We start from the raw sequence: 19,839 nt of genomic DNA, 5'->3' as shown, positions 1-19,839 counted from the left end.
GGAGTCTCTCCTTAATCCTCTATGAGTTTATGACACACCTTTTGCAATCCATGGCATCCTGTGACCATCACCTGCTTTTTTGGAAGACAGTGTTTCTCATTGCCATCATCTCTGCTTGTAAAACCAATGAACTAGCAACACTAGGAAGGGAACCTCTTACCTATCTTTTCATAGGGAAAAGGGTTAGGGTTAGCTGTCTATGGACAGCTGCATCTTCCATGTCAATCATCCTTTGATTCTTCTGATATTCATGCAATCACATTCTTCTTCACTCTCCATATTTTAGATGATAGAAGGGTGCTTCAACCAATTCTATGTCACTTGAAAAAAAAACAATTCTGGAAGACTCCTTGTCTGTTACATATGGTCCATTGGGTGAATGCTGTCCACCCTTGCTGGGAAATCACTTTTTGGGGGGTTGAAGTAAATGTATCCTCCCTTGTGGGATATTCTTCCTTTCCAAAAATATGCTGGATAGTTTTTACTGATATTAACAAACATGATATTTAGAACAGCCAGATTCCTTATATTTGCCATGGAATTGCATGTAAGAGAAAAAGCACCAACTGTGAAACCCTTTCTATGGCTTTGTGATACAATAAGTTTTTTTCCCCTGTTCAATGCTGTAATTCTATCATAAATAGAATTGCATGCATTTTCTCTTTTTTGCATGTGTTTTCTCTCTAACATCACAGTTTACACTTCCTATACTTCCACCCCAATAATATGTATATTTGGAATTGTGGATTCATAAATTCATGCATCTGTTAAATGCATGCCTGTAGTCCACAAATACTCAAATACTGTAGTAAATTTATTAATATGTAAGATGTGACGAGATTGTGTTGTTTTGCTGACTATTTATGTACTTTGTTAGTGTTACTACTCAGAATGTAATGGTTGCTGCATTTCAACTGTAATTTGTTCAATTTCAATGGAATGAAGAGGTAGAATTTGGATTTACTTATTTATAAATACCCCCCTCAACCAACAACTGGTTATTTTCCTGGTAACAAGTGTTGAATTGTAATAAACTGAATAATTTGACCTTATAAACCATATTAGACTCCAGTTATGGAATATTTCAAATGTTTCAAAATGGAAAGGAGTCACCATATGAAGACAGATGTTACGTGTTGTACTTTTCTTTTGGGAAAATGGGAGAGAGCTGTCTGTTTGGATTTGATACTATGGCAGTATGTTGCCCTCCAACTCCAGGCAGTCTTAAACGATACACCTCTGTGACCCATTTCAAACTGGATTCAGTGCAGATACAGAGTTGAGACTGGTATGGTCGCCTTAGTGGATGATCAACACTGACAGAGGGAGTGTGTCCCTGTTGGTGCTTCTAGACCTCTCAGCGGCTTTCGATACCATTGATCATGGTATCCTGCTGGAATGCCTGGAGGGGCTGGGAATTGGAGACTCTGTGCTGCAGTGGTTCTGGTCATACCTCCTAGGCAGGTTCCAGATGGTGGTGCTTGGGGACAGCTGCTCCTCAAAAAAGATGTCATTCTATTTTCAGTGCTTCTTAATATTTACATAAAACCACTGGAAGAGATTAACTGTAGGCATGGGCAGGATGTTATCAGAATGCTGATGACATCCAAATATATTTTGCATACCTTCAAAAACAGCCTCAGCTAAGGATAGTGTGTCATCTCTGAATGAATGCCTGGAGGAAGTAATGGGCTGGATGAGGAAAAACAAATTGAAACTGATTCCAGACTAAACAGAGGTGCTTGCCATCAAGGGCCCTAATCTGGGGATGGAGGTATGTCAACCAGTCCTGGATGGAGTTACACTCCTCCTGAAAGGTTGTGTTTGCAGCTTAGGAATGTTGGGGATCCATCTCTCCAAATGTCAGGCCAGGTAGATGCAACGGCCAGGAGTACTTACTACCATCTTCAGCTGATATGCCAACCATGCCCCTTCCTAGATTTGCAGGCCTTGAAGATGGTAATGCATGCACTGGTAACCTCAATATTAGACTTCTGCAAAGCGCTCTACATTGGGCTACTCTTGTACCAAGTTCGTAAACTCCAGTTGGTTCAAAATATGGCAGTCAGGAACATGGTTTGGGTCCAGGTTACTTACAGGATTGCTTTCTTCTGTACAATCCACCCAGAACACTTAGGTCCTTTGAGGGGTGGCTACTCCAAGCAGCCAGAACTCGACTGGCCACTGTAACCCAGAGGACCTTTTCATTGGCTTCTCCAGGGCTGTGGAATGACCTGCTGGAAGAGCTCCAACAGTTAGATCAGTTGTTGGAATTTAAAAACCATCTAAAAACTTGTCTCTTCTGGCATCCCTACCTAGCCAGTTGAAAGCATGAATTTTAAATTCATGTCCTGTGTTTTGGTCTCTGTCCTGTCTGAATAATGTATATTTTATAGAAATGCTTTGATATTATTTTTTACGGAACTTCATTTTAATATGTGTGTTTGTAAAAATTTTATAGTATTTGTGTGTTTTTGACTGTGCTGAGACCTGCCTCAAGCCATGGGGAGAGGCGGGAAAGAAACAAAATTATTATTATTAATAATACACAGCAAGATGAGTACATAGCAAACAAGATCACTATGCTGGCTTTTGTATTGCACCACACGTCGGACACTTGTCTAGGACAAGTGTCTAGGACAATGTGATGTATTGGAGAGTAATGCATGCAGATCCAAGTAGGGTGGCCTTTTGCAGCAAACAGATGATAATTTTGTCAGCGCCAATGGTTTTCAAGTGTTGACCAAGGTCTTTATTATTATTATTATTATTATTATTACAGCATAATTGTAAAAATCATACATTCTCTGTAGATGTCTAAATTACAGATCTGAATATTCCTCAATTCTTTGCCAATGTACTGCTGAGATCTTTTGAAACTGTTAAATGTAACACGATGTTCAAAGAATGAAAACCTAGATAAAACAAAGCTAAAGTGGAATCTCTCTATGGTATCTCAAGTGGCAGAACTTTATAGAAAGGTGCAGACTTGGGTTAGGGACTGCCAGGGGCTGGAAGTAAAGCTTGGACTCTCTTCCCCATGATCACTCTAAATTACATTCTTTCTGTCTCTGTCCTGTAAGTGGATGTTTGTGTGGCAGATATAATCCATCCTTTTTCTCATATGAAATTATTTTATACTATAGTTCTTAATGTTTTGGGGGCAATTTTTCAGGCATAGTCTAAAAGATAGAACCAATATAGAAGGACACTGGTTTTGAATATTTTTTGAAAGCCCTTTAAATTCAAGAGTTGTTGAGTATTTCAAAACACTGTGGCTAAATGTAACAAGTAATTTTGTTTTCCTAATTTGCAATATTATTTCTTAATATGCTGTGTCTTTTTTGTGTTGTATTTTGAATGAGTGAGGTAGGATTTGTGAGTGAGGTAGGATTTGTGAGTCAGATAAATTATACTTTGCTTTCTCCCTGCGTTACAGGCTTCTCTGCACTAGTTATGAACAATCGATTACGAGCATTAGGTGGGAGAATAAATAACATTCGGGCATCAGAACTACCAAAGGAACGTATCCGATCTGACATAGTTTGCAATGTCCACTTCCTGGATGGTTCATTACAAAGCTTCAAAGTTAATGTAAGTGTTGAAATTTTAAGTCACTTTTGAGTGAGCTCACAGTTGAGATCACCTACCTTAATCATAGCTATTTCTAAAAGAATTGTGGGTTTTTTTTGGGGGGGGGGGGAATATACAGTAGAGTCTCACTTATCCAACACTTGCTTATCCAAGTTCTGGATTATCCAAGCCATTTTTGTAGTCAATGTTTTCAATACATCATGATATTTTGGTGCTAAATTCGTAAATACAGTAATTACTACATAGCATTACTGCATATTGAACTACTTTTTCTGTCAAATTTGTTGTATAACATGATGTTTTGGTGCTTAATTTGTAAAATCATAACCTAATTTGATGTTTAATAGGCTTTTCCTTAATCCCTCCTTATTATCCAATATATTCGCTTATCCAACATTCTGCCGGCCTGTTTATGTTGGATAAGTGAGACTCTACTGTACTTAAAAAGTAAAGGTCCCAGAATTATCCTTTTCAAAGGAATAGCTTAATTAATAAATCATATACAATATTTATTTCTGAAATCTCACAACTAATACACTTTATAAATCATCACATTCTGCAGTTATTAGCAGACTTGGGAATGGAGGAGGGAAAATTTCTTAGAAAATGATTCAATATACCAAATTGTTTGACAGTTTATTCTAAAGCTTCTCAATATAGAAAATACCAGTCTGAGGATATTGTCTCAGATGTTGAGGTAAAAAGACTAATAAATGCTTATTTATTACAGTTATTGATGAGTAGTTCTCAATTATTTGAAAGGTTTTTTTCCTGTTGATTTTATAAAGGTTGAACTCACGATAGCCAATTTTTCCATTTTAATGTGTCTCTGTGATGTGTATGCGTGTGTGTTAGCTCATAGACAACTTCAACTATGCTTTAACTTTTAACAAAAGTTTTAGGGGTTTTTCAATATGCAGTTTTTAGCACGTATAGCCTGAGATTGATGGCATGAATTGTTATTATGTGCATTTCTGAGTAGCATGATCAGTTACTGATGTTGACTGCTTAGAGTAGTGGAATGAGGGCTTCTTAAGGGATGATAAACATAGGGTTTTTCTACACTGATTACTTTAGTGGGTTTGGAACCGGTTTGGCAAAAGCCTGTTTCGCTGTGTGGATTATTACCATATATACTCAAAGATAAGCTGAGTTTTCAGCCCTTTTTTTGAGCTGAAAAAGCCTCCCTTGGCTTATAATGGGTTCAAGATCAAGCCTGCATTGTTTATATAGGCATTGAATATTTACTTGCTATTTATTTATTTACAACATTTTTATCCCACCTTTCTCACCTGAGGGGACTCAAGGCGGCTTACAACAACTGGCAAAATTCAATGCCCCAACAATGTTGGAAGCTGGCCTGAATTTCCATGGGGAGATAGGGTGGGTTACAAATAAAGTTTTATAATTATTATAATTATTATTATTATTAAGTTGATACCAGATTGTGTTGGTGACCCTACTTTTCCACTTACAGAGCTAATTTCCTGGTTTTCTTTGAAAAACAATAAATATTAAAAAAAAACATTTAACCTACTGATGCCTCAATTAATGTAATTTTATTAGTATCTATGTTTATTTTGAAATTTACCAGTAGCAGCTGCATTTCCCACCCTTGGCTTATACTTGAGTCAATACATTTTTCCAGTTTTTTGTGGTCAAATTAAGTGACTTGACTTCTATTTGGGTTGGCTTATACTCTAATATATACAGTAGATTGACATTTCTGGAATATATTCAATGCCAGAAAAGCATTATGTCACCACACACTGTATACATATTCCATTATCATCCTGCCATAAATAGGCATTTTCTGAATCACAAGTTTCTTTCATCCCTTCCTCAAAATGTGAAGGTATTTGTTTATTTCTTGGATTTTATCCTGCCCTTCTTCCAGATTCTTCTACTAGAAAAACCATAGTTACAGAAAAGCACTAACTGTCTGAAGTTTAGAGGAGTTCCCAGAATACTTGAATATTTTAGCAAATTTTTATTTTCTTTTGAGGGTTTCTTGAAGCATGTCCTTTGGACAAATTAGATAAGGGTTGGTTGTTTAAAGCATTTAGTTCATCATATTATTATGTGTGTGTGTATGTATGTGTAAGCCAGAGATGGAATATGGGTACCAAAATCCTTCAATTGTTAAATTTGACTGGAATTTTATTGATGCTAACTGCAGAAATATAAATCCTTAAGGGGTGTAGATCCATGACATGAAAATATCCCTCTCCGGTGCTTGCCTTTACTTCTACCAGCATTGTTATGCTGCATGCAGAAACGACAGGGTTCCAATCTTATTCTTATACCTGAAAGGTGCTGTTTTCCATGAGCTGTTCATTTTAAAGTTGTTCATAAGTGATGGATCAGAATAAGTTACAGCACGTGTGGTTGCCTGAACATACTGTGGCCTGCACCTGTTTCTGACGATAAATTTACAAGTATTGTATATACGTAAATAATTGGTATGGGGGGCTGTGACCAAAATAAACCAATTCATTAACAAGTGTAGATCTTCCATTTATTCTTGTTAGAAATCTCTTTTTTAATGGGATTATTAGTGCTTCAGAATTTAAGTTTTACTGTCTCATGCATGTATTAGATTATTTCACTTAATATCTCTTATTTTATTTTCATTTTCAGAAACAAGATACTGGTCAGGTGTTGTTGGATTTGACCTTTAATCACATGGGTGTGACAGAGAAGGAATATTTTGGTTTACAGCACTGTGAAGAGTCAGCTGTTTCACCAGTAAGGAATCCTTTTAACATTTACAGTGCAGATCTTGCTGTCAACAAGCTACTTCACTATTTTTTTCCTTCTCTTTCTTTGAACTTTTACAGAGATGGCTTGAATCTGATAAGCCTATCCGGAAACAACTAAAAGGTAATTAAAATCTCCTTACCATATTTAGCCTCCAGTGTATATGTGAAATGCCCTCCATAGGGCTGTCACCAGATTGTGACCTGAATCCTTTTCATTTCTCCCAGCTAGAGTAAACTCCTTGAATACATAGATAAATCCCATTTGTCTGCTCTAGGACAAAGTTGGGTTTCACTATATGTAAAGTACCAGTCATATTCCATGGCATATCCACTTATACACACATACACAGATACACACACACACACACGTATATATTGAGAGAAAGAGCACAGACGTGTTGCTTTTCCTTGATCTTTCAGTGTCGTTTAATACCATGGTATCTTGCATTAGGCCTATGGTCCATATTGAGGGTTTTGTTCTTGAGTGTTTCCACTTCTGACTGAAGAGCAGTTTCCAGATAGTGACGTTGTGAGATGGTTTGCTACTTCTGTTATGTGTACCACAGGATACCATCTTATCTCACTACCATCCCAGTAGTGAGAATAATGCAGCCCTCTTGCAAATTCCATCAGCCCTAGCCAGGGCACTCAATGTGAGGAAATGTGGGGGTTGCAGTTTAATAATCCCTAGAGAACTGCATTATTGTTGTGGTAATTGTTGTTTTTCTTATATCCTGCCTTTTGATCCAAAATCGAACTCAAGGTGGTTTTCAGATCTTAAAGCAGGTAACAGCTCATGCAGAGGTATCAGTAAAACCATTCAAGTAATGTTTAAAATGCAGTTAAACTCTATAGAATTTAAACCATTTAAAATAAATTATTAAAAAGGGAGGAAAACACATACAGTGCCACACTATTAAAAACCTTTGAAGCCAATTTTGATATAGAAAATTAGGGAAATTGTTACCTTATAAACTCCTGTATAAGTTTAGAATTTTTATTCAAAAAAGTGAACCCCCAAAACCTGGGTTGACTTATCCACAAAACAATGTGGTTCTGTATCTTAACGTTTATCAAAAAATCAACCACCCCTTCTCCAGGTGGCAAAAGGTGAGAGTTTGATCCATCCCAGGACAACCTAAAAGAAGCATTAGCCTCCCTTACTCTCTCCACCAAAGCATCACTTCTGCCCTCTTTGAATGCCTGGCGGTGGGGGGCTGGGGTGGTGGTGGTTGTGGCCAGTGCTTCCTGGCTCCCTGGGGCAGCACTGGCACTTTCCCATCCCTATAGAATAACCTTCAACTTATTCATGGGTTGTATTCATAATTTTGGCCTGAAAACATGCCCTCATGAGGTATATCTGTTTGTGCTTATGTCTGTTTATGCCCCCCAAATTTGCCAGCCACACAACCAAGATATGAATGGCCTTAATATTTGATGGCTCATAAACAAACTGAACTTTGTGTGAAATGATGTGGTACAATCTGTTTCTAAAAACGTTGCTTGTATTTTTAAAAATGGAAAATTACAGCAGTGTTTCTATTGTGTTTTCCTTATGAATTAAACTTTCAATAATTGAGGCTTATTAATTTTTTGTTTTAAAAAGATAATGCCTAAGATGCTGTTTTTCAAATCAAATCTCATCTGCTATTTTATATGGTATAATGCTTTCTTCTTTAAATATATGTATAATATATATGTATATATCAGTCTATCTGGGAAGTAGATTCTGTTGATCATTGACTCTAATTTTATAATACATTATAGGAGGTTCCTCCTGCAGCCTGTACTTCCGAGTAAGATTTTTTATGCCTGATCCCAACACACTGCAGCAAGAAAAAATCAGGTAACACCCCCCCCCCAACTTTCTATTGTCGTATGTTACGAACTACTTACATTGCTGTTATCCTGGTATTCTTATTGAATATGTCAGAATTGCTGACCTCTACCTACACTTGGCATTTGTATGACTGGACATATATGAAACTTGCAATAGCAAATAAAACATACTAAATCGGGTATAAATTTAGTTGAGATACTTAGTTTTTCAGAAAGTGCTTTTTCCTATTGCAGAAATTAGATTTACAATTTTAATGTAAGTAAGTTCAAAACATCTATAATTTTTGGCTCATACTCAAAGTGTTTTTTACTGAAAACTATTAGATAAATATTTAGATATGCTGCAAGAATGCACCAATAATATATGTAGAGTAGAGGCTTTAGTAGGTGTAATGTTTATTTTCTTTGTTGCAGATAAAGAAATTGTTAGTATTACAATTATTTTTCATATTAATTTTTATAACATAGTTTTTAAAAGAATAATATATAATTATTGTTCTTTTTTTTAGACATTTATTCTTCTTGCAGTTGAAGGCTGATATTTTGGAAGGAAGGTAATAAGTTCAGACTGAAACAATTTGATTGGTTAACTGTTGAATGAATTGTGTCCAGATTTGGAAAGATCAAAAAATAAGGATTCAGCCTGACTTGAATAGGATTACTGTTATATCAGGTTTGTAGTTTGTTCTGAGCTTGGATGCCCAGATTTCAGAGGGCTAGAACTGCATGTGAACAGTTTGAAACTAGTGTGGCAGCTGCACATGTTCCTTAAAATATCACATCAGGTCACAGTGACACAAGCTTTGATTGTATCACATTTTGATTGCTGTAAAATACTCTACACTTCTTTTGTAAGCTGTTCAGAAACTTCAGCACATCCAAAAGCCTGTGACCAGAGTGATGACTTGGGTTAGTTAGAGGGAATATTGTGGAAACAGACCCACTATTGAAAGAGCTTCACTGCCTGCTCGTTCTTTTTCTAGAAGAATACAATGCTGGGTATGCCTTGGGTCCAGACAAATATGAAAGACCAGATTTCTCTGTAGGAGTTTTCTCTTGGTCCTACCACTATCACATGCTTCTCTGGTGGGGAGGCAGGCTTTACCTCCTTTCTATTCTCCTTCCACCAGCAGTGAAGATTATTGTATTTAGAAAGATTGAGAGTTTGTGCAGAATGGTTTTTGAATGGGATGTGTATGCTGCACTAATATTCTTATTGTTATATTTTTAAATGCTACCATAGTATTTTAAAGTAATATTTTAATAGGGCAGGTACATTAAATGAACCATTGAAAGTGGCAGGCAGGCAGGCACTGCAGCAACCAAAGATGAAATTGCAGGCCCCTGGATCGGTATGAGGTGACAGTACAATTCTAACTCATGTAGATCTGCATCATAGTATCATAGAGTTGGAAGGGATCACAAGGGCCATCCCATCCAACCCCCTACCATGCAGGAACACAAAATCAAAGCATGTTTGACATATGGTCATCCAGCCTTTGTTTAAAAGCCTCCAAGGAAGGAGCCTCTGAGGACGGTTCCACTGTGAAACACCTCTTACTGTCAGGAAGTTCTTCCTAATGTTCAGGTAGAATCTCCTTTCCGGAATCTTTATTTTTAATTTAGTTTAACTGAAATGTCTAGATTTTACAAAAAAAAAAAAAAAACAGTTCAAGGTAAGTTCACTGATATTATATTTATGTTTTTTTCATGTCAGAGATAGAAGTTTTATTTAAGGTAAAGGTTTCCCCCTGAAATTAAGTCTAGTCTTGTCCGACTCTGAGGGTTAGTGCTCATCTCCATTTCTAGCCAAAGAGCCGGCATTGTTCGTAGATGCCTCCGAGGTCATGTGACCGGCATGACTGCATGGAGCACGGTTTCACTTAGCATTAAAGAAATGATTAAACATAAGCCACGTCTATAACTATGTATCTATTTTTCTTTCTCTCAATTTCTCACCAACCGGTGTGTATTGATCAATCTCCTCTCAAGGGAGTTGCTGCAAAATGCAGGTGTTTTAATTGAAGTAAAGATGATAAATCCAGTGTTTTACCTGTGAACAGCCTGATAGGTTCTGTTAATCCTAAAAGGAGGTGAGAGAGAAAGCACAATGTGCTCTTTTTTATATGGAAGTGGCAGGCAGATGCAAGGCAGTATAAATAGTGTTGATCTGAAACTATAGCTTAGTGATAGACATTTTGGTGCTTGGAGGATGTATAATTACACTTCATGGTGGTTAAGCATATAATTTTCATGGTGCACTTTGGCATATAACTACAGATCATTCAGAATGTTAATAACCTTTCACTTTTCTCTTTCAGGTTGTTATGCCCTGTGAATTCAGCTGTGGTACTTGCGTCATATGCAGTTCAGTGTAAGTAGTGATATTGTCAGCAAGCTGTTCACTTCAATTTCCTTGAAACATTAAATAAATGTTTGTGCTTTTCACTAGTTCATTTGCCTTTCTACTTCATTGCATGAATATTACAGCTGGTAAACTACATCTGGGGACTCCAGGTTGAGAACCATTGCTTTATTGGGTCTTGGAGCTTCTATGTCAACTAGTTCCCGTGCCTGCTAAGTGAAACATGATTGGGAGCAAGCAGGACCAGCTTTTATGGCCCAAGTAGCCCAGCACCATTGAAATTTATATGTGCGTTTGCATCATTCCCACATTAGTTGCGGGAATGATGCAAACGCACATGTAAATATCTTGCTCAAGCCACTTGTAGTGACTGGTTGGTTCCTTCAGTCTGTGAATCTCAGTTCCTGTGGGAGAGTGTCAGGCAAAAGTATCTTTTGGTATTATGGCCACTTGGTTCCACAATTGTTTTTGTGTATAATTTTCCAAATCAAATTAAGTAGGCTGTTCTCCATAAAAATGTATGCCCCAAGAAAACTCAGTTTTCAAGGTGCCACAAACCTGTTGTATTTAAAATTAGGGTTTCAAGAACAATACAAATATTATTTCTTTAGGGAGAGAAACTACTACTTTGTCTAGCTCCTGTTCAGGTGTATCTGAAGGCATCTCTGTTTCAGGCCAACAAATGTAGAATAACTAGTTCAGCTCACATAAATAATTGGCATCAATTCTGATGGGGAATTTCTAAGGTTTTACACATAAAGATAATTTTAAATGTCCCACTTTTTGAAACAAGAATATAAAAGATATTTTCCTTTCTTTGTTCCACAAATCATGTATTCACTTTGCCTCATGCACTGGCATCCCCTAAATCTAGAAAAATGAAAGGAGCACTCAGCTGGCTTTGGATACAGAACCTAGATGAGAAGGGGAGCATTTTATTACATTCGTTAGACCCTTACATGGAGACTTTATAGATCTATCACTCAATTCATAGAGGCTTAGGATAAACAAATAGCTTTTGTGTTGGAATACAGAGCCAGCAGCAGATTAAACTAATCTGCTAATCTCAGTGATAGAGTTTGTTTTGCATTTGTTTTAAATGCCAGTGTTTATGTAATGTTAAAGGTTAAATTTTACTAAATTAGCTAAATGCATAAAGTACCTAATCATGGTGAATGTCAGTAGAAAACTTATCACATTCAAATTCACTAAGTTTGGAAAGAGTCTCAGATGCCAAACATAGCTTTTGCTGATTTGAGAGTGTCTACAACTCTATCCTCACCACTTTTCTTTTGAGCCAAGAAAAGGGGTTAATGTACTCTTAATCCTAAAAGCAGTCAAATATAAGTAATGAAAGAAAACTCCCAATATCTTTGGCTAATAGATTATTCCCAGTTCTGTAAGCAAACAGTAGTAATGGAGTGGAAGACTTTACTTTTAATTTGTGATCAACCACTCACCTTCATTTGCCTTTGCTACCTATAGTCTCTTACATTTTAACCATTTTAGAGTGGGGGAATGAAGGCCTACTAGGAACCTTTGTAGATGTTATAGAATAATATATGCCATAGGATTAAAGTGGATTATGCTAAAAAAAATCTGTATTGACATTAAAACAAATAATGTTTCTGCCTGTTCTCTTTTTCATCTCCTTCCTTTCTTCCCTCAATAGCTCAGCTTGGAGACTACAGTGCTTCCACCCATCTTCCAGGATATCTTTCAGACTATTGCTTTATACCAGAACAAAATAAAGATTTTTTAACCAAAGTGGAATCTTTGCATGAACAGCACAGGTAATTCCAGTTTTCCCCTATTATTACATTTTATTGAAAAAAATGTTGATTATACATGAAGAAGAAACCATTGTAATTTCATCTCTGTCACTACCCATGATATTCTCTCTGTTACTACACCCATGAAACTTCACTCTTAAAACTCCACATATAATGAATGCCCCCTTTTGCTATTAACAATTATTAAAAGATTTATTGATAATGCATGAAGAGGAAATATACTCAATTTAATGTCTGTTATCCACCTCTTTACTCACTCCCCATGATACATGATAAATTTATAGTTTAAAATTTAGATTTGTAATTGCACGTAGGAGAAAGAGATCACCTGAAATCTATAGGGAGAGAAGGACAACAAACCCTGATAGGGCAACTATTGGACAGGCTCATATCAATGAATTAGAGGTTTTACTAAGGCGTGAGGTTCTTCTGTGGACTGCTAGCAGTTAAAGTAAACAGGAGTTCTGTCAAAAGTCAGACACCAATTAGAAAGCAAAACAGTTTATTCAAGAAATAGCCCAAAAACAAGTCACAAACATAAAAGATGGCTTAAAACACTTAACTTTCAGTGTTTTAAAGCAGTTCAAACAAAAATATATCAAAAGCTATGCTTTAACAAATAAACCGGATTATTCAAGCAAATAATCCATCTTAAACCAAAAGGTTCTTCAGTTTGACTCAAAACGTTCTGAGTTGACTTGAAATCAGCAGCCAAAACAAAGCAAAGACTTTAAAACTCCCAAAAAACTCCCCAAAGTCCCAAACTAGCAATGTAAACTTAAAACTCCAAACGGAAAACCTAAACGGGGCAAAGGAGCTATCCACTGAATAGCTTGTAAACAAACTTTGGAAGCTGGTGCAAAAAGGAGAGAGAGAGGCTCCAAGCCCCTACGGAGGCAACACCAGGCTTTGAGATTTAAAGGGACAGAGCAAGGAAATGTCATCAAACCGGTCCGGAGTCGAAACAGGAGAAGTAGCAATAATAGTGCAGTCAATGCCAGGAGTTCAAAGAACGAAGTGAAGAGACGTCGTCAGGTCGGTCCAGGGTCAGGAAAGGAGGCAGCAACAGGGTCGGGAGGCTAGCCAGGAGTCGAGAGCCATAGGTAGTCACAAATCAGGGAGCAACGCGGAGAAGCTTAAGGAGCGAAGGCAGAAGCAGAGTAGAGTTCCAGTCCAAGGTCCAGTAGTCATCAGTTCAAGGTCCACGAAACGGAATGGCACAAAGAGCCAAGGTAACGGAGGCAACAGCAGCTAATGCAAAATAGTAATAACAGTGCAGTCCAGGAAAACCCACACAGTTCCAGCCCTCCATTGCAAAACAACCCAGATTAATTTACATCAGAAGCAAAGTCCCAGTCCAGTCTTCAATAACACGTACAGGAGTCCCAGTGGCACCCAGCAACACCTTGCCACACACAAAGTGAAGTGCCTAAACATTCCCATTTTATCTCAATTCTCCCAGAGTGTCCAAACACCAACGCCCAAAGAGCAGGTGATCCAAATCCTTAATCTGAATCAGAACTCCAATCAACCTGCCCACGCCCAACACCACACACACCTGGAGATCCATCCTGCTCCAAGCAGCCCAAGTGGGGTCTGCTTCTGAAGATACCCAAGCTTCCCCAGTGTCAGCAGTATCCATGGGCCCCGATTCCTCCCCAGGCATCTCCGGTGCCCGTGCCCAGTCAGTGCCCACTTCTTCAGCCACCACCTGTTCCCCAGCATCCATTTCTTCCACAGACTCCCCATCTGAATCTTCCTCAGAAGACTCCCTATTGCGATCCCTAATTCTCTTTCTGTGCAAATCCTCCAGCGAGCCCTCCTCGCGAGGGTTTTTCCTTCCTCTCCTGATCCCACCACCATCATTCACAGTCCCCGAAGGCGCAGTCACAACAAGTTCAGAACACTGTGTCCTAAGAAATCTTTTTTGTTTGAAGTGTAGCCTACATACAAGGCAGAAGGCACTAATGTAAACTTTATTGTGGTTAATGCAGAACTCCACTGACCTCATGTAACATTTACTTTTGTGTTACTTTAAAATCTAAACTAGGAAAGGTGACGTTTTTCAAATCAGTAGTTTTGGGAAGATGGAGTTGGACCAGCCTCAATGGACTCTAGCACAGTCAGTAAACTTGGGATTTCAAATGTCTCCATGTGTGACTGCCCCAAACTGAGTTGCAAAACAACAGTGTTTACAGTCTCACATTTCAGATTTTCTCTACACAATAACCTTTGAAACAAATGCTTTAATTTTTAGATATGATGCCACATTTAAGTTAAGTATTCAGTCCCTTCTGAAATACTGTATTACAGGAATGCGTACTAAAAGATGTAACAAAAAAAACCATTTCAACATTTGTTTATTTTGACCCAACCCACTTAATATTTAAAAATATTTATAAATCATAAAAGGATTTTAATTGAAAATTCTATTTGTATATTTCCATTATTGTTGAAAATGTAGTTTAAATCTGCTCAGAAATGCATTCTGATCCAAAGGTAAAGAGGATTGTAGGGGTCATATTTATTTATTTATTTATTTACAGTATTTCTATTCCGCCCTTCTCACCCCGAAGGGGACTCAGGGCGGATCACATTATAACACACATAGGGCAAACATTCAATGCCCATAAACACATCAAACAGAGACTGAGAGACACACGCAGAGGCAAGTTAACCTTCTTCTGAGGGGATGTTGGCCACAGGGGGGAGCAGCTGCTTCATCATCCACACTGACGGCACTTCCTCATTCCTGGTCGTAAATTAGTTAATCTTGCCTCCCCACTTATAAGTGGTACCTTATCTCCTACTTGATAGATACAACTATCTTTCGGGTTGCTAGGTCAGCAACAAGCAGGGGCTATTTTTTATTTTTAATTGACGGGTGCTCACCCCGCCACGGGCTGGCCTTGAACTCATGACCTCATGGTCAGAGTGATTTAAGGCAGCTGCTCAACAGCTGCGCCACAGCCCGGCCCCATTCATATGTTCACCTATAAGGTGTTCTTCATAATCATTTTGTCATTGGGTAAGGGTAGTGAAATACTGGCTCTGAAAGTCCTTTTACCAATTGAGATTTGGGTGGGAGTTAAAGCTGTCTTTAATTTTTTACAGTTACAGTAAGAGCTCCCTAAAATGTTCCACCATGAAACAGTATGCTCATCTTAACAGAAAATGAACACATTACATTTTATGACTGTCTGTCGTCCCAAATCCACAGTTGCTTCTGTTATCTAGAAACCACTTGTCTGCTTCCATTCAGCAGCTTTAACCTAAGAAGTAAAAAGCTCTTTCCGTTTGATGAGAAAGATTGATTCAGGAGTATGACCAGTGACATCCTTGATTGGGTGTAAACACATTAGATAACAGCTTGAAGAATCATATTTGGTGAATATCTTACACTCAGCTATATGTGTAGTACTATCAATAATTGAATTTCATAGGGGTTCTTTCTTTCTAATTCCAAGCATCCCATTAGTTATCATTTCAAGTTTTCAGTGGTGAAGCTAAGGTTCAACAGAGGCAGCTTGTAAGGTCATATAGGGTAGTTAGTGCCTAGCCCCTTCATTCTTCTTCCAAATTTGGGCAAGCATTTACTTGTTGTTGCAGTCTGAACACATTTTGTTTCCTCTTGTGTTGTTTCCTTCACCCATTCTTCAGCTTGCTTCTCCTTTTACTTTGTATTACATTGGTAAGTGCCATGGATTAAGGCGAACATCCTCTGTGTGATGGGTGCATATGCCTCTGAACTCTCCCCATAGTTACTGTTAACTGAGAGGCAGTGCGGGAGACTATCTTTGAGGTCTGTCCTCCTATGTTCTTTTATCCTAACCAGGTTTAGATCTAAAACGTCTACCAGTACCATGAAATTTACATTTAAGTTGATCATGGTTGCACATTAGCCAGTCATCTTCCAATTCTTTTATTCAACATGTATATGCAAAACTGGCTGATTCCAGCAGTGAATTTCATTTTCTTAGTTTCTTTTTCTCTAATTCTAGACAGAGCTCAGTCACAGCCTATGAGGTCTCTTTTTTCTTGCGAAACAGAAGAGTGGCTAATTGTCAATCTGTTTTGTGAGGGGATCAGGTTTTTAAACTGTTGTGAGTGGTGATGCTGTTATTCTAACTGATTTTCTGTGCTCTCAGAACCTGCTGCAAATGTTTACTCCTGAGTAATCCAGTCATTTAAACTTGTGAGTAGACAATGGAAGCTGGATTTTTATATCTCATTTCCTTTTCATGTTAGTTATTGTTTTGTTTGGCGATGTAGTTGTGGTGTTGGTGCAAATAGTTGTACTTTTCATGTGCCTAGAAATTGTTGGTTGACTCCAAAGACTTTTCAAATGTGAGTGAAGAGATATTTTCTTTATTCCACCCATACCCTCATCTTTACTTTCAGTGTCGCTATTGCAAAGGAACAGTGTCACCGATGTTAGTGTCATAATTTATTGTGGCTCTTTAGGATCCTTCTCCTAGTGTTTTGCACATGTGGTCTTAAAGTTAGTTGATCCTCTGTGCAATGAGCCCTCATGGAATAGGACTATGGGGTTAGGGTTGGACTATGGGGTTCCAAAATAGTGCTTTTGTGTGACTGTATGGATTACTGATTCTTCTTAATAATGTCTATATGACTAAAAATCAATACACCTTTCTTTGATGTGGGTTGCTGACCCCTTGGCTATATCTTTGGTGACCCTGCCCTCTTTGCCACCATTTGCAATGAGCACCAGCTGCCAGTTGAGTTTGATACTATCAAGTGTCATCATCTAAGAGGCTGCCATCTTCATGTCTGGCTCTTATCTGAGGAGGTTCCTTAGTAATAATCTAAATTGGGACAGTGAACTTGGATGACAATTGAGCTATCCTGTAGCTATTCTTTAGATATTTCCCCATAGCAGAATGAAGTGGTTTTCAGTCTAAAATGTTAGTCTTTCCTTGCTATGTTTTTTTACTTTGGAAGATTGATTTGTGTCCATACATCCCAAGGGTAGCTTTCAACATCAGTGTCTTATTGTAGTTTCCCCTCTGGTGGATAGCTTTGCCATATGCAACAATAGAAGTATAGCTCATATTGTAATGTGGAAGGAATGAGGCAGGACTTCTTTGATAATACAGCAGATAAAGCAATTTCTTTGTGTATTTTTCTTCACTCTAGCTTTTCACTCACTGGCACCACCAATTTTTGGCAGCGGTTATGCTGAAATTGCGATGAAATGGGAAAAGGGGAGGGCTTGGTGGATTGCAGTGTAATCTTATCATACTTCTTATACCTCAGAGGCCCCTACTTTTGTCTTATTTGGGTACACTGGGAATCAGTCATTAAACTCATAAGAGTTTATGAGACCAGACAGTGCAAAGATAATGTGTCCATAACTATAGTTACAATTTATAAATTATTTTAAAATCCACCATGAGCACTTCATGCTATAAATATAGCGAAAATGTATTAAATTTGTCTCTGAATGTACATATTGACTGTATGTAGATAATAGCAAGTTTTATTGCCCGGTAACTTTTTGTTTCTCTACAGTGGCCTTAAACAATCAGAGGCAGAGTCCTGCTACATTAACATAGCAAGAACACTTGAATTCTATGGAGTGGAGTTGCACAGTGGTAGAGTATGTTTATAGCATTGTTTTTATATGAAGAATAGTTATATTCTTGAAATACATCTGTTGATGAATAGTACAAATCCAATTTTGTTATTCTTTTACCCTTCTTTGAAGTTTACTTACTTGATACACCACAAAATATTCCTATCAAAATGAAAGTGAGGTGCCTCAATACAGGAATGTAGTGTTAAGCTATTGTTTTTGTCTAAAATGTTCTGTAAAGTACTGGTTGCCCCAAAATTGGATAAATTGGTGTACTTGCTCGATTAAAAAATTGATGTGGACCTTTTGGTAGTGATGTGGCTATACCATTCAACACTTTTGCTGTGTGTTTGTGTTTCTGGTGAATAGCAGGTCCTCCCTGTCTTCATCATATTATGAACAGTTTCTTAGAAACATTTATTCAGTTATAAAAGAGAATTGGTCAGTGATACACTGCTCCTCTTTGGACTTATAGAGCTAGTTGTGTATTTAATTATTAATTAGCTAGGATAACACCCATTTAAGCAATGGCTTATATTTATAAGTATATGTATCAATGAGAGCCAATGGCTTGTTTATATATATCTGAAATCAGCATGCTATGGAAGGCAGAGGCATTAATAAGAACTGGACAGGTTTAGACTAGGCAGAGTGGCCTCATTCCATCAGTATTCCCAGATACAGCTCATTTTCTTTTTTCCATAAACACCAACAGGGAGAAATTGTGTTTTCTTTTTATATCACATGCTCTCAATCCAGTTTTTTTTCTGAAGTGAGGAATGGGCAGCCTTTTTCTTTCTAGTGTGCCAGGGAATAGCACTAAAACTGTGCTCATTGAATACAATTGTTTCTTTCCTGGAAATTTGCCAGGGTCCAATAGCCAATGGCTCAGGAACTGGCACTGGTTCACTGACACCACCAATTTTTGGCAGCAGTTATACTAAAATGGTGATGAAATTGGCGAAGGGGAGGGCTTGGTGGTTTTTAAGTTCTAGGTGGGAGCTTAAGACAGAAGTTTGTATGTCATGAGGTCAAAACCCAAAACTTTCAATCCTGCAGCATAGGGATATTTCATGATTAAGGAAAGAAGAAACAATAAGGTTGCTGTGAGTCTTTCGGGCTGTATGGCCATATTCCAGAAGCTTTCTCTCCTGATGTTTCGCGCACATCTATGGCAGGCATCCTCAGAAGTTGTTTCCAACATACCTCACAACCTCTGAGGATGCTTGCCACAGATGTGGACGAAACATCAGGAGAGAAAGCTTCTGGAAGCTTCTGGAACAAGGCCATACAGCCTGAAAGACTCACAGTAACCCAGTGATTCCGGTCATGAAAGCCTTTGACAATACAAGAAATAGTAACTTTTTTGTTTTGAGAAACTTCTTTCCTTCCTCAAGCGCACTAAACACAGATACATAACTCCTGTTTGTAGCTGATTGAAATGCCATATTTACTTGAGTCTAATGCTCACTTTTTTGCCTAATTACATTGCCAAAGTTGAGTTGTGTATTCGTTTTGATGGCATACTAGTATTGTGCTCATAAACCCACATGCATGAAAAGCCCGAGGGGACCCAGAGCCCCGGAGGCTGGACACGGAGGCAAGGAACAAAAAGGCTGTTTCTGGTGGCAGTGGCTTCAGGGCTCCTGATGCCCAGAGAAAGAAGAGGAACATCTGGCTAGCAGCCCAGCCATTTCTGTTGCGTAGCCTCAGATCCTGTCTCCCGTGTGGCTATCGGGGTCTCGTTCCTGCCTCCTCTCAAGGCTTAGTTCCATGGGGTTCCCAACTAGGCTCATTCTCAAAGCCTTGAAAACCTTCCCCTTGGTTTTGAAGGTCTTGTGAATGAGGCCTGTTGAGAACATTGCGTGGCTGGCAACTTTGCCAGCCTCA

General features: G+C 38.1%; 1 protein-coding gene across 8 annotated transcripts in view; it reads left to right on the top strand.

The window, feature by feature from the left end:
* The window catches only part of ptpn3 (protein tyrosine phosphatase non-receptor type 3), a 104,043-nt gene that overhangs the window by 31,118 nt on the left and 53,086 nt on the right, over window positions 1-19,839 (top strand). For 3 of the 8 annotated variants that reach the window (XM_062984654.1, XM_062984656.1, XM_062956967.1), the window contains exons 1-8: window positions 2,476-3,594; window positions 6,235-6,342; window positions 6,435-6,477; window positions 8,124-8,202; window positions 8,705-8,749; window positions 10,517-10,569; window positions 12,233-12,353; window positions 17,886-17,973. In XM_062984654.1, the coding sequence (XP_062840724.1) occupies window positions 3,361-3,594; window positions 6,235-6,342; window positions 6,435-6,477; window positions 8,124-8,202; window positions 8,705-8,749; window positions 10,517-10,569; window positions 12,233-12,353; window positions 17,886-17,973 (771 nt within the window). In that variant the 5' untranslated portion in view covers window positions 2,476-3,360. The other 5 variants (XM_016994484.2, XM_062984655.1, XM_062956969.1 and 2 more) reach the window with 4 other exon arrangements.

Source organism: Anolis carolinensis, chromosome 6, assembly GCF_035594765.1.
Source record: "Anolis carolinensis isolate JA03-04 chromosome 6, rAnoCar3.1.pri, whole genome shotgun sequence".
Taxonomy (NCBI): Eukaryota; Metazoa; Chordata; class Lepidosauria; order Squamata; family Dactyloidae; genus Anolis; species Anolis carolinensis.
Note: the sequence above shows the minus strand (reverse complement) of the source record. Positions and strands in the feature narration are given on the sequence as shown.